This window comes from Myxine glutinosa, chromosome 6 (assembly GCF_964187855.1).
Source record: "Myxine glutinosa chromosome 6, kmMyxGlut1.1, whole genome shotgun sequence".
Lineage (NCBI taxonomy): Eukaryota > Metazoa > Chordata > Myxini > Myxiniformes > Myxinidae > Myxine > Myxine glutinosa.
Genome location: NC_136266.1, coordinates 73,885,507 through 73,910,471, shown reverse-complemented (window position 1 = coordinate 73,910,471; position 24,965 = coordinate 73,885,507). Strand labels below are relative to the sequence as shown.

The window sequence follows — 24,965 nt, the reverse complement described above, 5'->3', positions numbered from 1 at the left end:
CTTTGGGGTCATACTACACACCGCCCGGAGACTTCCAAAGACTCTCTTTTTTTTTTGGCAAATGAACCATTTTTAGCAGGCAGAACTGCTGATAAGCTCAATTCTGCAGTTTAAATTTTCAAATTCAGCTCAGGTTAAGAGATTCTAGAGCTTATCGTATATTAGGAGTAAAAAGTGTGCAGAAATTAAATAAAGGCTGTAGTGTCTTTGTTATAAAGATGTGGACACGTGGAGAGGATGAAGCACCATCCTTATTCCAGGCAACACAGGCCTCACTCAGCCCCGCCCACAGCAGCTCCACTCGGCCCGCCTACAGCGGCCTCACTCGGCCGTACACGGCACTACAAAGGCACAACCCGGACGCCTGGAGACGCCCGGAGAGTTGTGTGGAGGGGGATGGGATTTTGAGAGGGGTAAGTGACAGAGGAGGGGAAGCGAGGTTCGCACAGTCCTGGAATGTCCTTGAAAGTCCTGGAAAAATGAAAATGTTTTTCCAGTACTGGAAAGTCCTGGAAAAACTGCAAATGTCCTTGAATGTCCTGGAAAAAATGGATTATTCTAGTCCCGAAAAAGTATTATGGCTGCCGGCCGCTCCGATGTGTCGGCCTTTCGCCATGTGCAATTTATCAAATGTAAATAGGTCAGTCCATTCATAAAATCATTTGTAGTAAAATCGTAGTAAAGCATTGGACCAATAAAAACTTAGAGGTCATATCAAGATCTTTGTGTGTGGCTGCATACTTCGCTATGACGTCAGAAACTAATTATACATATTCACGGAAATGTCCGATCTACCCGGAAGTTAATTTCATATGCGCAATTGCGCATTGGACAAAGCGTGGTTGAACAGCGAAAAAAATGTCAAGGCGTTGTCATTTTAATCTGGCGTGGCTCAACCAACCCAATTACCGGGATTGGTTGGAGAAAGAGTCGATTCATAGAGCTCGGTGCAGTCTGTGTGAGAAAAGCTTTTGATATCGGAAACATGGGTGAAAGTGCGATGAAGAGCCACTCGAAAGGCTCAAAGCACAAAACGCTTGCTGCAAGAAAAGGAATCGAATCAACGGTCGAACTTGCACATCACAGAGTATTTTGGAAGGCCAACTACCGCTCAAAGGACAGGTATTTATCACTGCTTTTTCTCCCATTTGTACTCCACGGCCGTTTTATAGCATTCTATTATTATTCGGTTGACTCTGTGATGGGATCAGCTGGCGAATTCGCGGCATTTCATTGGTTCAATTCAACTCAATTCAAATTTCCAGATGCCCTTTACAAAACCCACCACATGGACATAAATAGAGCTACTCGATTTTGTTTATCTGCATTTTGCTGCAGGTTTAAAGGGAAAACATGTTGTCTTACTCATAAAGTTGTCAATAAACCAACTGTATTTATTATATGAATAAAATGACAAACCAGCAAATTGCCATTGGCGATTGAGTAAAGGGCAACAGAAACATTGTAATAAATGAATAGCACAGACGTACGTTCATCGTATGGCAATTATTTTTTTTTTTTTGTATTTTACTATTGTGAAAACACTTAATGGAAATCTGACAACGATTTCCATAGCTTTCTGTTGAGTAAATATTATATGTAACTGTTTTCAATAAATCTAATTACAAAGAATCGGCTGATTTTCAATAAACAATCAATTCAAAATATTAAATTAGCGTGAGCAAGATAATAGGATAGCAGTTGTACTACATACAGACTTGGCATTTAATATGGAATTTTTTTTTTCTTGACTTGGGTTTACTTTCTTAACTCAGTATATCAATCTGGTGAGTTTCTTTTACACTTTGGTGATTTATTTGTTCAAAGAACCATGTCACTGATTGTCTGTCGCAGCAAGAAGTCAACAACAGGATTATATCACAGCTGGCGTGGCAAAATGTACGGACAGGTGCATTTGATGATTGGCTTCACAGTCGGGTATACAAGGGTTGTTGCGTTCTGTATTAGTGGAAAACAACTGCTGCACGTCTCCAAAAGTTATTGCCGCTTCCTCTGGAGATGGCCCGTCAACTCGACAATGCTGTTTGTCATGGAGTGGTGGCTTTACGAAATTATGGCATGAAACAGCGTGCTATTGCTCGGCAGTATGGCATCACTCAAGGTCAGGTGTCATAGATCCTGAAACGAAATGCTCAGAGGGGTGTCCCTACTCCAATATCGAGGCCAGGACCTCCCCGCAGAACCACAAGGAGGGATGATCGCCAGCTGCACCGGTTAGTCCGGAATGGCCATACCAAGTCAGCTAATCGGCTTAGGGCTGAGTGGCAGCAACTGACAAATGTGCCTATATCCAGAAGGCTAGTCAACCAACGACTGGTTCAAGCAGGCTATCATGCCAGGCGTCGCCTGAGAAAGCCACGCCTGACCAGACAACACTGCCAGCACCGATTGCAGTGGGCCAGAGAGCACCATCAATGGCAGCCAGGACACTGGAATCACGTGATCTTCAGTGACGAGTCTAGATTTCTGGTCTATCGTCAAGATGGCCACGTCCGAGTGCGCAGACAAGTGCATGAAGCCTACAACAAAGATTGTATAGTGCCAAGAGTCCAAGCTGGCGGTGGTCGGGTGACCGTTTTGGCTGCTTTTCATGCAGGGGGCAAAACTGACCTGGTTGTTCTGAATGGAAACCTGAACCAGTTCAAGTACAGAGCCATTCTGGAAGAAACATTGCTTCCATTTGCTCATGCAGCCTTTCGAGGAAACTTTGTCTTCCAAGATGACCATGCACGGCCTCATCGTGCTCGCATGATCCAGCACTTTCTTGCTGACCGTGGTGTAGAGCATATGGAGTGGCCTGCCATGTCCCCGGATATGAATCCGATAGAGAACTTGTGGGCAGAATTAACGCGTCAAATCGACCACTTGGACCAGCAGCCGACCTCTGTGCGTGAATTGCAGCAGGCTATTGTCACTGCATGGCAAGCGATTCCTGTCCAAACCTTGGCAAATCTCGTGAACAGCAGGCCTCAATGTGTACGTGCTCTCCTGAATGCTCGTGGGGTTACACGAAGTACTGAACTGTAATTTTACTGTCCGTAATCCCAGTCGTAATTTAACTTTTGTTTTTGTTAAAAAGAAATTTGGCTAATGTGCAAAATAAAGAGATACTTCTGGAAAACGTACAGAAGTTTAACACAGTATTGTCCGTGAATTGAGTTCGATATCAGTTTACATCACTTTCAAGGATCAATTTATTTGTTTCGAAATGTCAAATGTGGTTTTTGTTTCTTTTAAAGGTCACATTAACAAAATCTAGAATAATTTCAACATAATTCCATTGAACTTTTGGTTCTAAGACATATTGAAAAGTAAGTTCACCCCCACAAAAAAATATTCCATATTAAATGCCAAGTCTATATTTAGATGCAGTTATCGTTTATTAGTCCCCTACTGGCGTGAAACACCAGAGGGGACTATAGCAGTATAGGTTTGCACTCGGTCCGTCATGCCAACAACAGTTTTGCAGACTTTTTTTGCTGACGCTTTATGCTAATGATTTCAAACTTGGTACATTGAAGCTGGACTGGATTTGCTGCAAGCAAGGCTTTGAAAGAAAGTTGTCGGACGAAGAAGGCATCTGACCGAGCTGTTATAGAATTCCGGATTGAGTGTCGAACCCTGTTGATTGAACTTGTCGGAAAACTTATCGAAAAATACCCGATCAAGTACCCGCTTGCGAGAAGCTTGGCCTGTCTCGACCCAAGGCATTTTGAACAGAAGGATATAGCAGTCAAGTTCATGAGGAGAGCCTTGGGATTATTGGTGGACGCCCACTGGATAACCCCTGAAACTGGTGATGATGCCCTTCACCAGTATTCAAGATACTTGGATGATGCATCGCTAAGACATACACATTTTGATTGCAAAGAAACTCGATTGGACACTCTTTGGCATGAAGACATTTCGAGGAAGGTGGAGTTCAGAAAACTGTGGGATGCTGTTAGCCTGTTGCTGCTCCTGTCCCATGGCCAGGCCACGGTAGAACGTAGTTTCTCAATCAACAAAGAGGTGGAGGTTGAAAACGTGAAATAAGAATCTGTCATCGTGCAGAGAGTCATATGTGACCATTTACATGCTGTTGGGGGTGTTCAGAATGTTGAATTAGACAAAAAACTTCTGTTGTCTGCTACTGCAGCTCGAAGGAGATACCAAGACCATCTCGACGAGCAGAAGCGCAGGAGATACCAAGACCATCTCGACGAGCAGAAGCGCTCAAAGGAACTACAGCCAGCCATCGCCAGGAAACGTAAAATGGAAGAGGAAATGGCAGAAATTAAAATTCATCAAAAGAGACTTAAAACAGACATAGATTCCCTGCAGAAATCTGCAGATGACTTTTCATTGAGGGCAGAGAAGGAGCACGATTTTACACACATTAGCAAAGCTAACAGCTTACGCGAGTCGGCCAAACGCAAGGAAGTTGACTTAAAATTAGTTGAAGAGCAACTGGTCGAGAAGGCCAGGCAGTTGAAAAGCATGTAAATGTGAATACCCTGGGACATATGCTTGTACATGTACATAACTGTAAATAAACTTGTGCCTAAAAGTGACAACTAATCTACATCGGACAACAGGTACACATTACAAGATAATATCAACAACTTGTCATTTCATAATAAAGTTTATTATATTGTGAAAAATGCACTCTTTGTTTTTGTGAAAAAAGTAAAAAAAATTGTCCTGGAAAATAGTATTTTTGTCCTGGAAAAGTCCTTGAATTTTTGCATTCTTTGGCTGTACGAACCTTGTTTCCGGAAGGCAGCACCATTGAATATGAAAGTTTTCGCAAACTTAACAAAGTCTCCAGATACTTCCGGACAGTTTTCATGCCTTCATTTAATTACAACTAAAATGTGATAAGCTCTAGAATCTCTTAACCTGGCCCAAATTTCAAAATGTAAACTGCATAAATGAGCTAAGCTGCAGTTCGGACTGCTAAAAAATTGTTCGTTTGCTAAAAAAAAAAAAAAAACTGACCCGGTGTCTCGGGGCGTCGTCGGCCTCCAGGCCTCTCCGGACGGTATTTAGTATGACCGCACCGCTGGTGTTGATATAGCGCAGGCATGATGGGCCGAATGGCCTCCTCCTGGTCGGATGTCTTTGCTACATAGATGTAAATCTAAATGTTAATCACCCTCTGTATTAATCCCCTTCTGGCGTTTATCATTATTCAAGTTGGTCTGAATGGATAAACATCAGTCTAGGCATTTTCACGGGGGATTCGGATTAGCTTGAGGTCCAGACTGATGATGCCTGAGGTCCGGATGTGGGTGGACTGCAGTCCGCCTTTTGTGAACCCTTGGCGCTCTAATTACACATTCACCTCTGATGCAACAATGACTAAATAAACTTTTCTCACCTGAAAATTCCGCTATGGGTCAACAAAAAGGCTCCTTTAGAAGATAACTTGAAGCAACACAGCAATGCAGTAGAAATGTCTATCCGTATCCGGTACTCACGCATAAGTGATACATTTTCAGCGCATGCACACCATGCAGTACGCACTTACTCCACCTAATTAAATCCAGCACAAGCCAATACCGGTCTCTGTTATTAAATACTGCCCACCAGCGCATTATTGATTTAAGGGATAACTTATTTAGGGAAAGTTATTATCCATTTAAACATAATTAGATGATGCACTTGGGAAACATCCCACATACGGGCCTTTGTCGACTGTACAGAGCAACGCATTTTATGTTATTGTTATATATGAGCGAAAACGTGGGTGACAATCGATATTTGTCCCCTCCCCCCCCCCCCCCATCCAGTCAAAAAGTTGGGGGAACATGTCCTCCCCTCCCCCCTTATGCTCCCCACCCATCGATGTCCATAGACATGGGGAATAATGAGGGCTAGGGTAGGACAAGGTGGTGAACAAAATATATATATACAGTCACAAACTCTCAATCACAGAAGTGGAAGGAAAAACTGAAAAACCCAGAAAGAGGTGGGCTTGGCGAAGGTTAATGGGAGTAGAAAAGTTCAGTTGTAGATGGGAGATGGTCTTGAACAGTTGCCTTGAAGCCATGGAAGGAATAATAACTGAGAATTCGATATTTTAACTCATTCTCCCTTTCACAGTCTTTCAGATAATCTACAGATGAAATACATACACTACATGGCCAAAAGTATGCGGACACCCTTTCTAATGAGTGGATTCAACTATTTCAGCCACTCCCATTGCTGACAGGTATATATAATCAAGCACACAGCCATGCAATCTCCATAGACAAACATTGGCAGAAGAATGGGCTGCACTGAAGAGCTCAGTGACTTTCAACGTGGCACAGTCATAGGATGCCACCTTTCCAACAAGTCAGTTCATCAAATTTCTGCCCTGGTCAACTGTAAGTGCTGTTATTGTGAAGTTTAAATGTCTAGGAGCTCAGCCGCGAAGAAGAACAACAGCTCAGCCGCGAAGTGGTATGCCACACAAGCTCAAAGAACGGACCGCTGAGTGCTGAAACGCGTAGCACGTAAAAACCGTCTGTCCTCAGTTGCAACACTCACTACCGAGTTCCAAACTGCCTCTGGAAGCAATGTCAGCAGAACAACTGTTCGTCGGGAGCTTCATGAAATGGGTTTCCATGGCCGAGCAGCCGCACAAAAGCATAAGATCACCATGCGCAATGCCAAGCCTCGGCTGAAGTGGTGTAAAGCTCACCGCCATTGGACTATGGAGCAGTGGAAACATGTTCTCTGGAGTGATGAATCATGCTTCACCATCTGGCAGTCCGATGGACTAATCCGGGTTTGGCAGATGCCAGGAGAACACTACCTGCCGGAATGAATAGTGCCAACTGTAAAGTTTGGTGGAGGAGACATCATGGTCTGGGGCTGTTTTTCATGGTTTGGGCTAGGTCCCCAAGTTCCAGTGAAGGGAAATCTTAACGCTGCACCATACAATGACATTCTAGGCGATTGTGTGCTTCCAACTTTGTGGCTACAGTTTGGGGAAGGCCCTTTCCTGTTTCAGCATGACAATTCCCCCCGTGCACAAAGCGAAGCCCATATAGAAATGGTTTGTCGAGATTGGTGTGGAAGAACTTGACTGGCCTGCACAGAGCCCTTCCCTCAACCCCATCCTTTGGGATGAATTGGAATGCCAACAGAGAGCCAGGCCTAATCGCCCAACATCAGTGCCCGGCCTCACTAATGCTCTTGTGGCTGAATGGAAGCAAATCCAACATCCAACAATGTTCAAACATCTCGTGGAAAGCCATCCCAGAAGAGTGGAGGCCGTTATAGCAGCAAAGGTGGGACCAACTCCAAATTAATGCCCATGATTTTGGAATGAGATGTTCGACGAGCACATACAGGTGCGATGTTCAGTTGTCCACATACTTTTGACCATGTGGTGTATTTTGACCACAGGTTGTTGGGTTAAAGGGCCTCCCAGAGGGGATTAAACCCCTCTATTCCCAACAGGCCTACAAGCAGTTTAGTGTTTACCCCCCACACATACCCACAATCGTTTCTACCCACATTAACCCAATTGAACCCAACCCTCTTACTTGCAGGTTACTGTTTCCTCCCTTCCCCTCTCTCCTTGCTTGTTTTGGCCACATTTTCTCCATCATCATGCCGTTGCCTTTTCTTTCTTTTTTTTACTGTCGATCACCTCGCTCTTCCATGATCCTCAATTTCGTGTTAAGATATCAAAATGATAGATGTTGGGCCTGTAGGCCAACCAAACAACTTATACTATGGACTTTGAACCTGCCTTTTCATGTCAGAGGATACTTTCCTTGTTAGTGCGGGAGCCCAGAAACATTTGTTTCACATCTCGAGTACAAAAGGTTTGAGGCCTGGAATATATGCATCTATGATAGGAGACCCCAAAAAGGCAATTCTTAAGTTCTGCAATTCTGCACAGCAACCAGGGGGCGCCACCAAAGACCCCTAAATGTGACTCTTAATTCACAATTTGAGTACATCTTTCAAACTTGTCTTAAAATGTTCTCTATAGGAGTGGAAATCAGAATTCCCAATTCTTAAGTTTTCAATTTGTGTATTAGGTCGCTTAAGAACGACCTAATTAATGCTAATTAACGCTAATTAGCATTTTTAATTCACAATTTGAGTACATCCATGAAACATATGGCAATGTATTCCTTAGGTCATCCTAAATCAAGATCAGTCATTCTTAAGTATCCATTTCATGTATTAACCCACTTAAGAACGCAAAATGTACTCATTGACCCCGTCCCTGGCAAGGTGAGTGTTAATTCACAATTTGAGTACATCTTTCAAATTGGTCCCAAACTGTTCAGTAGATCATCGTGAATCAAGAACAGCAATTCTTATGTGTCCATTTCATGCATCAACCCACTTAAGAATGCAGTCAGTATTGTAACGGAATTTGGGTTGTCACTGGCTGCTATCCCCCCTCCACTCCCTGGCTGGCCCTCCCTTATATGCAAGGGAGGGGCTGGAGTGCTGACCTGAGGGCAGGCCCCAAGTAGACACCCACACCAGTGCTGAGCATGCACACACCTGTCTGGCTGGCCGGATCGAGGGTGTTCAGTTTTGGTTAAGGAAGGAGTTTTGGCCTCCCAGCCAATGGGGAGGCTTCTTCCCTAACTTGAGCCAATTACACCCTAAACAGGAAGTGCCTCTCTACAGAAATGACTGTCCTGCAGTGAATAACTGGGACCAATATACAACATTGTTTGGGGAATAATAACCAGTGACTTAAAGGGAAATATTAACACATTATCAATCCAGGTTTGTGACACTATCTTGAGGGACGAACTTTCTGGGACACCCTGTAGAGGGAGTTGTCGGTTTATCATAGGACCTAATCATGGGGAATCTCCTGCTCTTTCCCTCCATAGATTCTCTGAATCGGCTGCAGAATGTCTGATGTTGCCTGCAATGCCTAGATCACTGCTTAGGTAAGTCAACAAATAGGGTTAGGGTTTGGGGTTAGGTGGCAAAACCCCGGCAGAGGTTGTAGAAGGTGACGACTCCTTGGATGGACATAAATGTGGGGCATTGCTATGGTGAACATCACTGGCGGCTTTAACAGGTGGCGTTTGGGATGAGATGGCGGTAAAGTTCTTGTAACAAGAAACATGGTAACCCTAACCCTAACCATAACCCAACCCTAACCCTAACCCTAACCCTAACCCAACCCTAACCCTAACCCAACAAACAATACTATGCTGTAGGCCTAATAAGCATTCGGGGCCGATACAGAATTATGTAGCCCTAGGCCTAGGTGGCGCGCAGGAAATGTCCAGGCAGATGAGGGTATCCAAAGTTCTGTATGCATACCGATTTCAGGTTCGAACCACAGCTGAGTAGAAAATAATGACTTATTGCCTCAAAATTTGAAATAACTTCTTTTGGATTTCACTGACCAAAACTGACTGACTCGCCATGCTCACTGACCACCCGCTGTGATTTTATTTTTCAGACAATGATTTGAAACATGCAACCATGGAATCGGCCACCAATACTACGCCTACTGTCCAGCCTACTGTCCAGCCTACTGTTTCATCATTGGAACGCAGATGTATTCTTCACATCCAACGCAGTGCAGACAAGAAAGCTCGTCCAGACGTTCTACCTTTCAAGGATACGCAATGGGAAGCAGTAGAAACAGCAGCAGCTAATAGACGGCAAAAGCAACATTTCCAGGACTCTGTCTATTGTGGTGTAGTTCAGAGATTGCCTACGTCTCCTGCTGAAATGGATGGTTACCATGTTTCTTGTTACAAGAACTTTACCGCCATCTCATCCCAAACGCCGCCTGTTAAAGCCGCCAGTGATGTTCACCGTAGCAGACTGAAGCTGCTCCCACGTGGTCAGTTGAATGCTGCTTATCAATGCTTCTGTTTCTTCTCTGTGTGGGTAAGAGTCTAAGAAGGATGAGAAGTGTAGCATCTCAAGAGCAAGGGCTAGTATGGGGTGCAATCTCTTGCACCTGTTGAAATGTTTCCCCGTCAAAAATCCGTTTAAGGATCCGGTTGCAAGTACCTCAGATTCAGTCAGCATTTCTGGTCCTCCAGAGTTGGACAGGAGTTTCCCAATAGCCTTGAAGAAAGCCATTTCGATGTGGAATGGGCCTAACATTATGAAAATGTTATCAAATTTCGGTTTCTCAGTCACTTGTATTTGAAGTGCCGGCTTGGCTGCGCCCAGATCATAACTGACTATTCCGTATTTCTGTCCCGTCTCATTAGCACACCTCTGCGTGATGAGGAGAGTCTCCTGCACGACCTCTAGGCTGGTGATAGGCTGGCGTAAGTTTGGCATATATAGAACCTCTTGTTTTGGAAGGTGGTCACTGCAAATGCTTGCATTAAACCCAACCCACATAATAGGCAATACATCATTGCCAATGGCATGGCTCATCATCCACACGAGGTCCAGGTGGCGAGCCTTGTTGCTAACATCTGGAAGGCTGTAGACTGCAGTGTTTTTGTAACTGAACTTCGTCATCTTTGGTATCTTCCTATATGGCTGGAGTGCAGTATCTGTACTCTCAAGGGTTCTCTTCCTTTTGCCTGTCTTTACTTGCCGAGCACTATTTGAGGTTGAAACTGCCATGACAGCAGATGCTTCACGTTCTTCATCAGGTGCTGGCACATTTTGGTACAGAATACCCATGGTATCGTGCAGCGAATTGGCTCCAGACATGGTTTGAGTCATCTCATCGAAATTGTCGAAGGCTAATCCGACTGGTTTACCTACGACTGTTCCTTTTGGACAAGCAAGCTTCTGTTCTTGAATGGATTCAGCTGTGGCAGTTTCAACTTCTTCCAATGTGTTGTAGCTTAAACAGTGACCAAACCTGTTCAGGACTTGAACCATTTTTTTACTGCCAGTGACCGACTTAACACTCATACCAAGAGCTACATGTTTTGCAGGTTTTGCGCGACCCCGTTGTACAATGAACAAGGCATCCTGACTAGACGAATTTGCGCGGCGCTTTACTGACTCTGTATATCGCTCTGGTTTTAGCCCTCCATACAAAATATTGAAAAAATCTACTACAAGTTTTGGGGGTGACGAGTCCCCGTTTCTTAAATCCTCCAATGTCGGACATTCAGGAAGGTCGACCTTTTCAACCTTGAGCAACTGGTTGCGCAAAAGCAATGCTGCTTTGGCGATTGTTCTCTCATCAGTAGATGTGTAATCATATACAACACGAATTGCATCATCTGCGGTTTCTGCATTATATAAGATGTTTCCAAGCCTTTTCCCAAGTGAACTCTGTATCTTTATGCGCGCTTTGAAGTGACTCATCAATGTCCTAGAGAGGCTGAAGGCGCTTCCCCTGGGCGTTTCTGCGGATGCCGAACAAATATCAAGATAACGTTCATATACAGAATTAAGAAGTTCAGGTCTGTTGTCTATTATTACAGATTGCTCAATGTATGCAAAAATGTCCAACACACTGGTCTCAGAAGGCGTTTTTGTTTCACGTGTGTCCTTTTGGGAAACTCGATTGGCTGACAACAAATACGCACTTTTACATGAATGATGGTAGTGGGCCTCCTTGGCAATTAAATCCGTATCAACTACTTTTGGAATAACCTTACTGTCATTTAATGTCTTTGCTGCATTTTGGATCGATACACCGGCTTCAATGGTTTCACATCTTCCCAACAGTTCGACGCTTCCACCTTTGAGTCGTTTTATCTTTTTCTCACAGAATAGACAAACAGGTGGCAAAATCCCGGCAGATGATGTAGAAGGTGCCGACTCCTTGGATGGACGTAAATGTGGGGCATTGCTACGGTGAACATCACTGGCGGCTTTAACAGGCGGCGTTTGGGATGAGATGGCGGTAAAGTTCTTGTAACAAGAAACATGGTAACCATCCATTTCAGCAGGAGACGTAGGCAATCTCTGAACTACACCACAATAGACAGAGTCCTGGAAATGTTGCTTTTGCCGTCTATTAGCTGCTGCTGTTTCTACTGCTTCCCATTGCGTATCCTTGAAAGGTAGAACGTCTGGACGAGCTTTCTTGTCTGCACTGCGTTGGATGTGAAGAATACATCTGCGTTCCAATGATGAAACAGTAGGCTGGACAGTAGGCTGGACAGTAGGCTGGACAGTCGGCGTAGTATTGGTGGCCGATTCCATGGTTGCATGTTTCAAATCATTGTCTGAAAAATAAAATCACAGCGGGTGGTCAGTGAGCATGGCGAGTCAGTCAGTTTTGGTCAGTGAAATCCAAAAGAAGTTATTTCAAATTTTGAGGCAATAAGTCATTATTTTCTACTCAGCTGTGGTTCGAACCTGAAATCGGTATGCATACAGAACTTTGGATACCCTCATCTGCCTGGACATTTCCTGCGCGCCACCTAGGCCTAGGGCTACATAATTCTGTATCGGCCCCGAATGCTTATTAGGCCTACAGCATAGTATTGTTTGTTGGGTTAGGGTTAGGGTTGGGTTAGGGTTAGGGTTAGGGTTGGGTTATGGTTAGGGTTAGGGTTACCATGTTTCTTGTTACAAGAACTTTACCGCCATCTCATCCCAAACGCCACCTGTTAAAGCCGCCAGTGATGTTCACCATAGCAATGCCCCACATTTATGTCCATCCAAGGAGTCGTCACCTTCTACAACCTCTGCCGGGGTTTTGCCACCTAACCCCAAACCCTAACCCTATTTGTTGACTTACCTAAACAGTGATCTAGGCATTGCAGGCAACATCAGACATTCTGCAGCCGATTCAGAGAATCTATGGAGGGAAAGAGCAGGAGATTCCCCATGATTAGGTCCTATGATAAACCGACAACTCCCTCTACAGGGTGTCCCAGAAAGTTCGTCCCTCAAGATAGTGTCACAAACCTGGATTGATAATGTGTTAATATTTCCCTTTAAGTCACTGGTTATTATTCCCCAAACAATGTTGTATATTGGTCCCAGTTATTCACTGCAGGACAGTCATTTCTGTAGAGAGGCACTTCCTGTTTAGGGTGTAATTGGCTCAAGTTAGGGAAGAAGCCTCCCCATTGGCTGGGAGGCCAAAACTCCTTCCTTAACCAAAACTGAACACCCTCGATCCGGCCAGCCAGACAGGTGTGTGCATGCTCAGCACTGGTGTGGGTGTCTACTTGGGGCCTGCCCTCAGGTCAGCACTCCAGCCCCTCCCTTGCATATAAGGGAGGGCCAGCCAGGGAGTGGAGGGGGGATAGCAGCCAGTGACAACCCAAATTCCGTTACAATACTGACTGCATTCTTAAGTGGGTTGATGCATGAAATGGACACATAAGAATTGCTGTTCTTGATTCACGATGATCTACTGAACAGTTTGGGACCAATTTGAAAGATGTACTCAAATTGTGAATTAACACTCACCTTGCCAGGGACGGGGTCAATGAGTACATTTTGCGTTCTTAAGTGGGTTAATACATGAAATGGATACTTAAGAATGACTGATCTTGATTTAGGATGACCTAAGGAATACATTGCCATATGTTTCATGGATGTACTCAAATTGTGAATTAAAAATGCTAATTAGCGTTAATTAGCATTAATTAGGTCCGTTCTTAAGCGACCTAATACACAAATTGAAAACTTAAGAATTGGGAATTCTGATTTCCACTCCTATAGAGAACATTTTAAGACAAGTTTGAAAGATGTACTCAAATTGTGAATTAAGAGTCACATTTAGGGGTCTTTGGTGGCGCCCCCTGGTTGCTGTGCAGAATTGCAGAACTTAAGAATTGCCTTTTTGGGGTCTCCTATCATAGATGCATATATTCCAGGCCTCAAACCTTTTGTACTCGAGATGTGAAACAAATGTTTCTGGGCTCCCGCACTATGTCGTTTATGGAGAATTTTCATGAGAACATTTAGTTTGAAGGATTGCAGAAAGGGAAAGTGATTAATTCAATGAATGATTGCTATGAAAGAAAAACAATATTGGTGAATGACAGAGATGTCGTTCTGATCGGCATGAGGCCTTTACCCCACTGCTTTCCCCAATTATTTTCCTAATTTCATCCCTACCCCCCACTTGCTTTACCTCATTTAACTCCTCCCCAACCTCTCCCTCATTTCACCACCTCCACATCCTCTCCCTCATTTCACCCCTCCCCTTGCTCTTCCTCATTTCACTCTTCCCTTGCTCTCCCTCATTTCATCCCCTCCCCTTGCTCTTCCTAATTTCACTCCTCCCCTTGAACTCCCTCATTTCAACTCTTCCCCTTGCTCCTCCTCATTTCAACTCTTCGTCTTGCTCTCCCTCATTTCATCCCCTCCCCTTGCTCTTCCTCGTTTCACTCCTCCCCTTGCACTCCCTCATTTCAACACTTCCCCTTGCTCCTCATTTCAACTCTTCCTCTTGCTCTCCCTCATTTCAACTCTTCCCCTTGCTCTCCCTCATTTCACTCCTCCCCTTGCTCCTCCTCATATCACTCCTCCCCTTGCTCTCCCTCATTTCACCCATCCTCTTCCTCCCACTCATTTCACCCCTGCCATTGTTCTCCCTTATTTCACTCCTCCCCTTGCTCCTCCACATTTCACTCCTCCCCGTGCTCTCCCTCATTTCACTCCTCCCCTTGCTCCTCATTTCACTCCTCCCCTTTCTCTCTCTCATTCCACCCCTCCCCTTGCTCTTCCTCATTTCACCTCCTCCCCTTTCTCGACCTCATTTCACCTCTTCCCCTTGCTCCCTCTCATTTCACTCGTCCCCTTGCTCCTCCTTATTTCATCCCTCCCCTTTCTCTACTTCATTTCACCTCTTCCCCTTGCTCCCTCTCATTTCACTCGTCCCCTTGCTCCTCCTCATTTCACCCCTCCCCTTTCTCTACTTCATTTCACCTCTTCCCCTTGCTCACTCTCATTTCACCCCTCCCCTCGCTCCTCCTCATTTCACCCCCTCCCCTTTCTCTACCTCATTTCACCTCTTCCCCTTGCTCACTCTCATTTCACCCCTCCCCTCGCTCCTCCTCATTTCACCCCTCCCCTTTCTCTACCTCATTTCACCTCTTCCCCTTGCTCACTCTCATTTCACCTCTTCCCCTTGCTCACTCTCATTTCACTCCTCCCCTTTCTCCTCCTCATTTCACTCCTCCCCTTTCTCTCCCTCATTTCACCCCTCCCCTTGCTCTTCCTCATTTCACCTCCTCCCCTTTCTCTACCTCATTTCACCTCTTCCCCTTGCTCCCTCTCATTTCACCCCTCCCCTTGCTCCTCCTTATTTCACCCCTCCCCTTTCTCTACCTCATTTCACCTCTTCCCCTTGCTCCCTCTTATTTCACTCCTCCCCTTGCTCCTCATTTCACTCCTCCCCTTTCTCTCCCTCATTTCACCCCTCCCCTTGCTCTGCCTCATTTCACCTCCTCCCCTTTCACTACCTCATTTCACCACCTCCACATCCTCTCCCTCATTTCACCCCTCCCCTTGCGCTGCCTCATTTCATCACCTCCCCTTCCTCTTCCTCATTTCACTCCTCCCTTTGCACTCCCTCATTTCAACTCTTCCCCTTGCTCCTCCTCATTTCAACTATGCCTCTTGCTCTCCCTCATTTCAACTCTTCCCTTGCTCTCCCTAATTTCACTCCTCCCCTTGCTCCTCCACATTTCACTCCTCCCCTTGGTCTCCCTCATCTCACCCCTTCTCTTCCTCCCACTCATTTCACCCCTCCCCATGCTCTCCCTCATTTCACTCCTCCCCTTGCGCCTCATTTCACTCCTCCCCTTTCTCTCCCTCATTTCACCCCTCCCCTTGCTCTTCATCATTTCACCTCCTCCCCTTTCTCTACCTCATTTCACCTCTTCCCCTTTCTCCCTGTCATTTCACTCCTCCCCTTGCTCCTCCTTATTTCATCCCCCCCCCTTTCTCTACTTCATTTCACCTCTTCCCCTTGCTCCCTGTCATTTCACTCGTCCCCTTGCTCCTCCTCATGTCACCCCTCCCCTTTCTCTACCTCATTTCACTCCTCCCCTTGCTCCTCCTCATTTCACACCTCCCCTTTCTCTACCTCATTTCACCTCTTCCCCTTGCTCACTCTCATTTCACTCCTCCCCTTGCTCCTCCTCATTTCACCCCTCCCCTTTCTCTACCTCATTTCACCTCTTCCCCTTGCTCACTCTCATTTCACTCCTCCCTTTGCTCCTCATTTCACCCCTCCCCTTTCTCTACCTCATTCCCCTCTTCCCCTTGCTCCCTCTCATTTTACCCCTCCCCTTGCTCTTCCTCATTTCACCCCTCCCCTTTCTCTACCTAATTTCACCTCTTCCCCTTGCTCCCTCTCATTTCACTCCTCCCTTTGCTCCTCATTTCACCCCCTCCCCTTTCTCTACCTCATTTCACCTCTTCCCCTTGCTCACTCTCATTTCACCCCTCCCCTTCCTCTACCTCATTTCACCTCCTCCCCTTGCGCCGCCTCATTTCACCCCTCCCCTTGCTCGTAATCGTTTCATCCCCAGCGTAGTTTCACTTTAATTAATTAATACTCCAAGTTCATATGGTTTCTCCTTGATGCGACTGCTTTGCAGGGAATGGTTTGGGTCTTCTCCGATATGGAATTCAGTCACATTATTGATGATTCCCTGTCCCAAAATCCCGAACTGACATCGTGGTGAAACAACTGTGTCGTCAGAGAGGATGCACGGGGTCGGTGTGGGATTTGTTGGTCATGCTTTCCTACCCCCATTCCTTAACCCCAAGACCTATGTGCCACATATGGGTGGCGAATGCAAGAGGAATTTGTGTCAATATATTTTAGGGAAGAGGACTTTTGCAGGTGGGAGCTTCGGAGCTTTGACATATTGCGAAGTAGTGGAAGAAGAGGCATTGCCAGGGTCGTCTCCACTGGAGCAATTCAGGAAATTACATTTAAAACTGAAAAAGGTCCATTATGCGCACCTTTATCAATTCAAGTGACGTCATGCTCACTCAAAATTTGCTAGGTTCTGGGTTCATTCCTCAACAGGTGATGAGCTGCTAGAAAAGTGTGAGGAGGCGGTTAAGCCGGTTGTCGCATCTATCATGCAGAGCTACCCCAAAAACCTGGTGTTGGCTTAATGGTGAAGGTGGTTAGGTTAAGATCCTCGGGTCTTGAGATCAATCCCCTATCGTGCCATTGAATTAACTCCAGACGGGTCGACTCAGCCTGCCATCCTTCCGAGGTCAGCAAACAAAGTGAGGACCAGCTACCTGGTAGGGGGGAACAGCCACGCCCCCAGAAAATGTTGCAGCCAATCAGGCACAGGCTGCACATGAATAAATAAAAACCTACCCCCAAACCGTCAACGACTTACCCAGCAAATTCCGAACCAATCAAACCATAACAATCGTAATTCCGATCACAAGACTCCATTATCATGGAAGCCATGAAAACCAGGAAAACTTCCCGAGGAATTCCAAACCGATGAAGGAGGAATATGTCAATTAAGGGTCTTCATCTGGAAATGAGATGAGAGGGCATGGAGGAAGGGAGTTCTGCTGATATGGAATACAATGTGAAGTCCTCGAAGAGATCCTAAGGTACCGACACTGATTGGTCCCTCGATCCTGGAAGAATCCTTTGGAGCGTCCAACCTTTGCAACCAACGCGAAGACCCGTTGAGTCTTGAACCGTCTGTGGGTGTTTGTTCCAAGCCAAGTCTATTTGCGCTGCACCAATAATAGCCTGGTGATCGCATGTCACTTGTCACACCTTCAATTCCTCACTGTAGCCCACGTTGGGCATTCTCAAAACAGGTCCCACGTTGCAAGCCAAGCCGGCCATCTTGTTCGTGATGAGCGACCCTGAAACGTCTTTAAGAGGCTTCTTGTTGATGCTTATTAACAATGTTCACCTGTGAGTGTTTCCCTCTGAACCCCCCACCGTTGAAGCTTCAATTCCCTTGTATCATGTCCGTGTGTTGTCTAAATGTCTTTGTGATTGATGTTAAAGTACACCGACGTCTGCTGACGTTTTTATCCTGCATGTGATAAATGTCCTCCACGAGTCTTAGATAACTGAAAAAAATGTACCTCCTCCAAACGAAGCCCCCTCAAGCTCTCCCACCATCACAATCTCCTCGCCCCTCCTTCGCACCATAAGCACAAACCTCTGCGCTCGTTTCTCTTTGTCGACCAAAGCGCTCGCGGCCTAGTCCCGGACATGACCTCCACGTGTCCAGCTCCGCAGCCTCTGTCCGTTTTAAGAAGGAGTCATCCCGAGGTGGTGCCACCGGGGAGGTCTCATGGGATCGTAACAAGTAACCCGTGGACGAGTCGGTACGTCGAGGCTGCGGGACTGGTCTCGGTTTCTCAAGGTGGGTGTTCAGATCCATCAGACTCGGACACCACTGTGTCCAGAAACGTTTGCCTTCGAATATCGACAATTGTCGTAATTTCCTGTTTATATATATATATATATATATATTGTTAGCATGTTATATTATCTTGGCCGTTGCTTATCAAAGGCGCACAGGCATGTGGTATGAATGACGAGTTTGTAAGTACTGTACATATCATTATCAAAGGACCATCCACAAAGACTTGTGTTTTTGATTTTCACAAAGGTTACCATTGATTTTGATAATCACATGTTCCAAATCGACAATTCGGTATTTTGATATTGTTGATATTTTGATATTTTGATATTTTGATATTTTGATATTTTGATATTTTGATATTTTATATATCAAATACAATTGATTTTATATATCAAATATATCAAAATTATATATCAAATACAATACAATTGATATTTTGTTTGTTTCCTGTTTTGCACGGAAAGAGTTTATTTGAGCAAACCGGAACGTTGCAAAAGTCTCTTGCTAAATGAGAAAAGGAGATGAAATTACGGAGTGAACGAGTTAGCTTTTTCTTTTACATCGTTCTTCTGTCTTACCTTAACTGGTAAAGGATTGTCGGCTTAATGCCGGTTTTATACTACTGTTTGCAGAACTCTACTCCTGCACCCCAGTGACCCAAAATTGTTGATTCGGACTCTCCCCCAGCCGATTTTGAATATCACACAGGGTGTCCATGAAGTCCTTCTGCAACTTTGAACTTCTATAACTTTTGATGTACACATTATATGAACAAACAGTTAATGGTACATGAAAGCATAATCACCTCCGCCACCAAAGGTGGATGGAGGTTGTTTTCACCCCTGTCTGTTTGTCTGTCTCTTTGTTTGTGAACACAATATCTCAAAACGTTGTGGACGGATTCGGACGAAATTTGGGGGACAGGTTGTTTGTGTGACAAGGACAAATAGATTCGATTTTGGTGAAGATCTCAATATGGATTCGTATATGAGAATTATTTAATTTTTCAAGTGATTTTTCACCATTGGGAGATCGGGTCAAAAACTATACATAGCAGGATATCTCAAAGAGTTATTAATGGATTTCGACGAAACTTGTTGGACAGGTTGTGTATGTGACAAGGAAGAATATATTCAATTTTGGTGAAGATCTGTATATGCATTCGTATATGAGAATTATTTAATTTTTCAAGTGATTCTTCACCATTGGGAGATAGGGCCAAAAACTATACATAGCAGGATATCTCAAAAAGTTATTAATGGATTTCGACGCAACTTGTTGGAGAGGTTGTGTATGTGACAAGGAAGAATATATTAAATTTTGGTGAAGATCTGAATATGGATTCGGATATGAGAATTATTTAATTTTTCAAGTGATTTTTCACCATTGCATTGGGAGATAGGGTCAAAAACGATACATAGCAGGATATCTCAAAAAGTTATTAATGGATTTCGACGAAACTTGTTGGAGAGGTTGTGTATGTGACAAGGAAGAATATATTCAATTGTGGTGAAGATCTGAATATGGATTCGGATATGAGAATTATTTAATTTTTCAAGTGATTCTTCATCATTGAGTGATATGGCCACCCAGGTGGAGGTATGCTCTCCAGTGAATGCCGTTCTAGTTCATGAAGTTTTTACGGAAACAGTTTAAACTTCGAGAATCTGAGATAACCGCCATCTTTTGTACACAGTACATCGTCCAATCCAACTTTCTAACTTGATGAAAATATCATTTTTCTGCTTTTCTTGATCTTGAAACATCTTTCTTGAAACATCTTTCTTGATGCTGCTGAGTATTTACATGAATTGTATTTGTGATTGTAGCCTTAAAGTCATCCAAAGAATATTGATTTGATGAGTAAACAACAGTTTTACGTCGACCCATAAAATGTCAAATGGGAACAAGTCAGGTGAACGAGGTGGCGACGCAATTTGCCCACGTCGACCAATCCTCTTGTCTGGGTAGCCATCATTCAAGAACCGTCGCACATTTGAACCATAGTGGCAAGGAGCCTCGTTTTGCTTGGACAAGGTGATGTGTGAAAGATTTAATCATCATAATTCAAGAACCAAATGCGGTGATTGTGGTGGTTGACTTTTCCATAGATGTAGAAGTTTCCTCATTATTTAATGTCAACACTTCAATAGACCCAGGGGAATTGTGGATTTAACAACAGCAATAACAACAACATGGATATCAACATCTTACTATAATTCACCAAATGTCCGTCCGTCCGTTCGAAGGTACCGCATAAACGGCTCAACCAATCGCAACGATATTTTGGGTGGGTATTCCTGGGACCCCTGGGAGTAAAATGGGCTATATTGTTTTTCCAATTTTTTTCCAAGTTTTACAATTATCCAGTTTTTCCAAACACGATGGAATAATATTTACCGATATGAACAGTGATGTGGCTTTTGTTGAAATTCTACAAATACTGTTTATTCTACGTACCAGGAAAGAGTAGATCGACTCCTGACGAACTCTTCCTATATAAACGTGCGGCTCCGAAGTAACACGGCAGCGTGTGCAAAGCGACTGAGAAAGACGTGTAGCGGCCGCTTCCGTTTTGCAGAATTCAATATTTTTCAAAATGGGCGCCATGTACTGTTTAGATTTTTATGATTTGCGTGTGTTATGATTCAACGGATGTTTATATGAATCGTTTAAAATAAAAAAAATCCTTCAATTTCTGATATTTTGCCTTTTCATTTGGGCCTCCCAATTGAAGTCCCGCCCGTATGGCGGGTACCGTTGCTAGTTAATAAAACTTGATGAACTAGAGCGGCACTTGTTAGATCGCATACCTCCACCAGGCTGAACAGTTTATGTTTTGTATCCCACTAATAGGTCGGATACAGATCCTGATAAGGCGGATCTTAACCAAAATTGAATCAACTTGTCATTGTCACATACCCAAGCTGTTCACCAAGTTTCATCTAAATCCATCCACAACTTTTTGAGATATCCTGCTCACAGACAGACAGACAAACAAACTCCTGCATCCTGCTCACAGACAGACAGACAAAGAATGACACTCTGTGGAGTGCAAACCTCCACCAAACTGAACGGTTTTTAAAAGGTTTTTTATGTATACAAGATCGAGGCTTGTGTAAGAGCTAACATTAGTCACAAAAAGACAAACTGACACATAAAACATAAGATAAAGGGAGCGGGAGACAAGATGGGGAGAGAGAGGGAAGCACACATGTACAACATTTGAGAGCAGGGACATTGGGAGATCTGTGGGAGGAAGAGGGCTTGGGGGGAGGAGGCGTGGGAAGGATGGGGGGGGGGGGGGGTGGGAGATGTATAAAACACATGGACACTGCTAGGACTTCCAGGAAAGAAGTCGGAATTTCAAAAAAGTGGATCTGGGGTGAATTTTGTATCCCATTGACTCAATTGAATTGAATTTGTATCATTTGAAAATTGAATTGAATTGAATTTGTATCCCATTTGTATTGGTGAGTGGTTTACGCTTTGTATCCCATTGATAGGCTGCATCTGCATCCGGCTGTTCACCAAAATCGAATCCACTTGTTCTTGTCACCAACCAGATTGATCCACCAAGTTTTGTCATAATCCGTCCACAACTTTGTGAGATATCACGCTATATATCGTTTTTGGCCCTGTCTCTCAATGGTGAAGAATCATTGAAAAAATGATTTAAAAAAATTTCTCATATACGGCTCCAGATCTTTCGGTAAACTTTTTCCACTCTCTGATCAGTTCCTTTGTGAGTGCAGGGAGAGAACTCGCATCCGGGTGGGAACGCGTTGTGGTTTCTCCGACAGAAGTGCTTGGCTTTGAGGAACCTGCACCTCAGATAACCAACATGGCGGGTGATTGTGAAAGAGCCTCTAAATTTCGATGCTATTTTCGAACAATGACTCTGCCTTGATAAGCCCTGTTCGTGAATGAGTGAGGCTGTGGGAATGAATGCAGAGAGCAGATTGAGAGTCGTTGACGTAGGCCCCGTGTGTACATCTGTGCGTCTGTGTACTATTGCTTACCAAGGGTGGTTCAAACTGAATCTGGATTTTTGTTTTTCTGAAAATCACAGTAATATCCTTTGATGAGGTGCTCATTTTTGAGAGCATTTATTTTTCATTGTGTTGGAAACCGATACCTGTAACCACGTGTTTCCAGAACTTTAACGTACCTGCCAGTGGTGGGAGATGAGATCACAGAGAGCGTGGGACAGTGTATAATTATGGATTGTCTGGTGAAATGAAAACATCGACCCTGTTTAAATTTACACATGGCTGCACAGGTGTGGTGGTGAATACCTGTCAAGGCTCAAGGTTTGATACAAGCTATTTGACTCGTACAAAGAAAGGTCCATATAACCACCTTGGAATACGAGTTCTTTTTTCTCTGCAGAAGTCGAGGCTCGTGGAAGAGTGGAACAGAGCGTGGTGGGTCTGGCCGAGGGGAATAAGTGAACAAAAACACACAGACATACTACATTTGATGATGGGAATAGTATGTGAGGAGAAGGAATGAGGGGGGGGGGGGGGGGAGTCTGCAGATAGAGACGAGATAATGGGGGGGGGGGGGGTATGCCAAGGCCAATGAGGGAGCTATGAACAGCAAAGTTTTTCAAACTTATGACTTATAGTCTCACTTATAGAGTCCTCACTCTATCCTCACTACTTATAGAGCTGCTCAGTTACAGATTTCCTGTGAAATTCCAGTCTTCCTCATCACATTCCAAATGTCTATTTCCCTGTATGTAAAATTTACAGTGTATTCAGAAAGTATTCAGACCCCTTCACTTTTTTCACATTTTGTTATGTTTCAGCCTTATGCTGAAATCGTTTAAATTCATTTTTTCCCTCATCAATCTACACTCAATACCCCATAATGACAAAGAAAACAGGATTTTAGAAAGTTTTGCAAATTTATCAAAAAGAAAAAACTGAAATATCACATTTACATAAGTATTCAGACCCTTAACTCATTACTTAGTTGAAGCACCTTTGGCAGCGATTACAGCCTCGAGTGTTCTTGGGTATGACGCGACAAGCTTGTGCACACCTGGATTTGGGGATTTTCTGCCATTCTTCTCTGCAGATCCTCTCAAGCTCTGTCAAGTTGAATGGGGACCGTCGCTGGACACCATTTTCAGGTCTCTCCAGAGATGTTTGATTGTGTTCAAGTCCGTCCGTCCGTCCGTCCGTTGGGATTGTTTTGTTTTGTGTGTCCGTTTGTCTTTCTGTGTGATTAATGTTCGCTCTTTCACGAGCCTCGATCTTGTATACAAAAAAAATAAATAATAATAATAATAATAATAATAATTAAAAAAAAAGAAAAAAAGAAAAAAAAGTCAGGGCTCTGGCTGGGCCACTCAAGGACCTTCACAGAGTTGTCCCTAAGCCACTCCTGCGTTGTCTTGGATGTGTGCTTAGGGTCATTGTCCTGTTGGAAGGTGAACCTTCGGCCCAGTCTGAGGTCCTGAGCGCTCTGTTTCAGGTTGTCATTAAGGATATCTCTGTACTTTGTTCCGTTCATTGTTCCCTCAACCCTGACCAGTCCCCCAGTCCCTGCTGCTGGAAAACACCCCCACAGCATGATGCTGTCACCACCATGCTTCACCGTTGGGATGGTATTGGGCAGGTGATGAGCGGTGCCTGGTTTCCTCCAGACATGACGCTTAGAATTGAGGCCAAACAGTTCAATCTTGGTTTCATCAGACCACAGAATCTTGTTTCTCACAGTCTGAGAGTCCTTTAGGTGCTTTTTTGCAAACTCCAAGCAGGCTTTCATGTGTCTTTTACTGAGGAGAGGCTTCCATCTGGCCACTCTGCCATAAAGCCCAGATCGGTGGGGTGTTGCAGTGATGGTTGTCCTTTTGGAAGTTTCTCCCATCTCCACACAGGATCTCTGGAGCTCAGCCAGAGTGACCATCGGGTTCTTGGTCACCTCTCTTACCAAGGCCCTTCTCCCCCGATTGCTCAGTTTGGCCGTGTGGCCAGCTCTAGGAAGAGTCCTGGTTGTTCCAAACTTCTTCCATTTAAGAATTATGGAGGCCACTGTCCTCTTGGGAACCTTCAATGCAGCAGAAATTTTTTGTAGGCTTCCCCAAATCTGTGCCTCGACACAATCCTGTATCTGAGCTCTGCAGACAGTTCCTCCGACCTCATGGCTTGGTTTTTGCTCTGATATGCATTGTCAGCTGTGAGACCTTATATAGACAGGTGTGTGCCTTTCCAAATCATGTCAAATCAATTGAATTTACCATAGGTGGACTCCAATTAGGGTGTAGAAACATCTCAAAGATGATCAAGAGAAATGGGAGGCACCTGGGCACCTGAGCTAAATTTCAAGTGTCAGCAAAGGGTCTGAATACTTATGTCAATGTGATATTTGAGTTTTTTCTTTTTAATAAATTTGCAAAACTTTCTAAAATCCTGTTTTCTCTTTGTCATTATGGGGTATTGAGTGTCGATTGATGAGGGAAAATGAATTTAAACTATTTCAGCATGAGGCTGCAACATAACAAAATGTGAAAAAGTGAAGGGGTCCGAATACTTTCTGAATGCACTGTATCTACAATTCTCCAGTTGTCTCATCTATTCATTGCTCCCTCGAGGATTATCAATTTGAGTAATGCCCAAATGGGAACCTTTAATTGTTTAACTCGAATGTTGAGATTCTCTTTTGTTTAAGTCCAGCAGGATGGTGCAT

General features: G+C 44.3%; 1 protein-coding gene across 13 annotated transcripts in view; it reads left to right on the top strand.

The window, feature by feature from the left end:
• LOC137429976 (supervillin) overlaps positions 1-24,965 on the top strand; it is a 205,371-nt gene that overhangs the window by 18,872 nt on the left and 161,534 nt on the right. For 5 of the 13 annotated variants that reach the window (XM_078780019.1, XM_068120403.2, XM_078780011.1 and 2 more), the window contains exon 1: positions 18,053-18,263. The exons of 4 other annotated variants lie outside the window; for them this stretch is intronic. In XM_078780019.1, the coding sequence (XP_078636145.1) occupies positions 18,110-18,263 (154 nt within the window). In that variant the 5' untranslated portion in view covers positions 18,053-18,109. Of the gene's footprint in view, positions 1-18,051; positions 18,264-24,965 lie in introns of those variants that run through there. 4 more of the 13 variants (XM_078780017.1, XM_078780014.1, XM_068120398.2 and 1 more) reach the window with 3 other exon arrangements.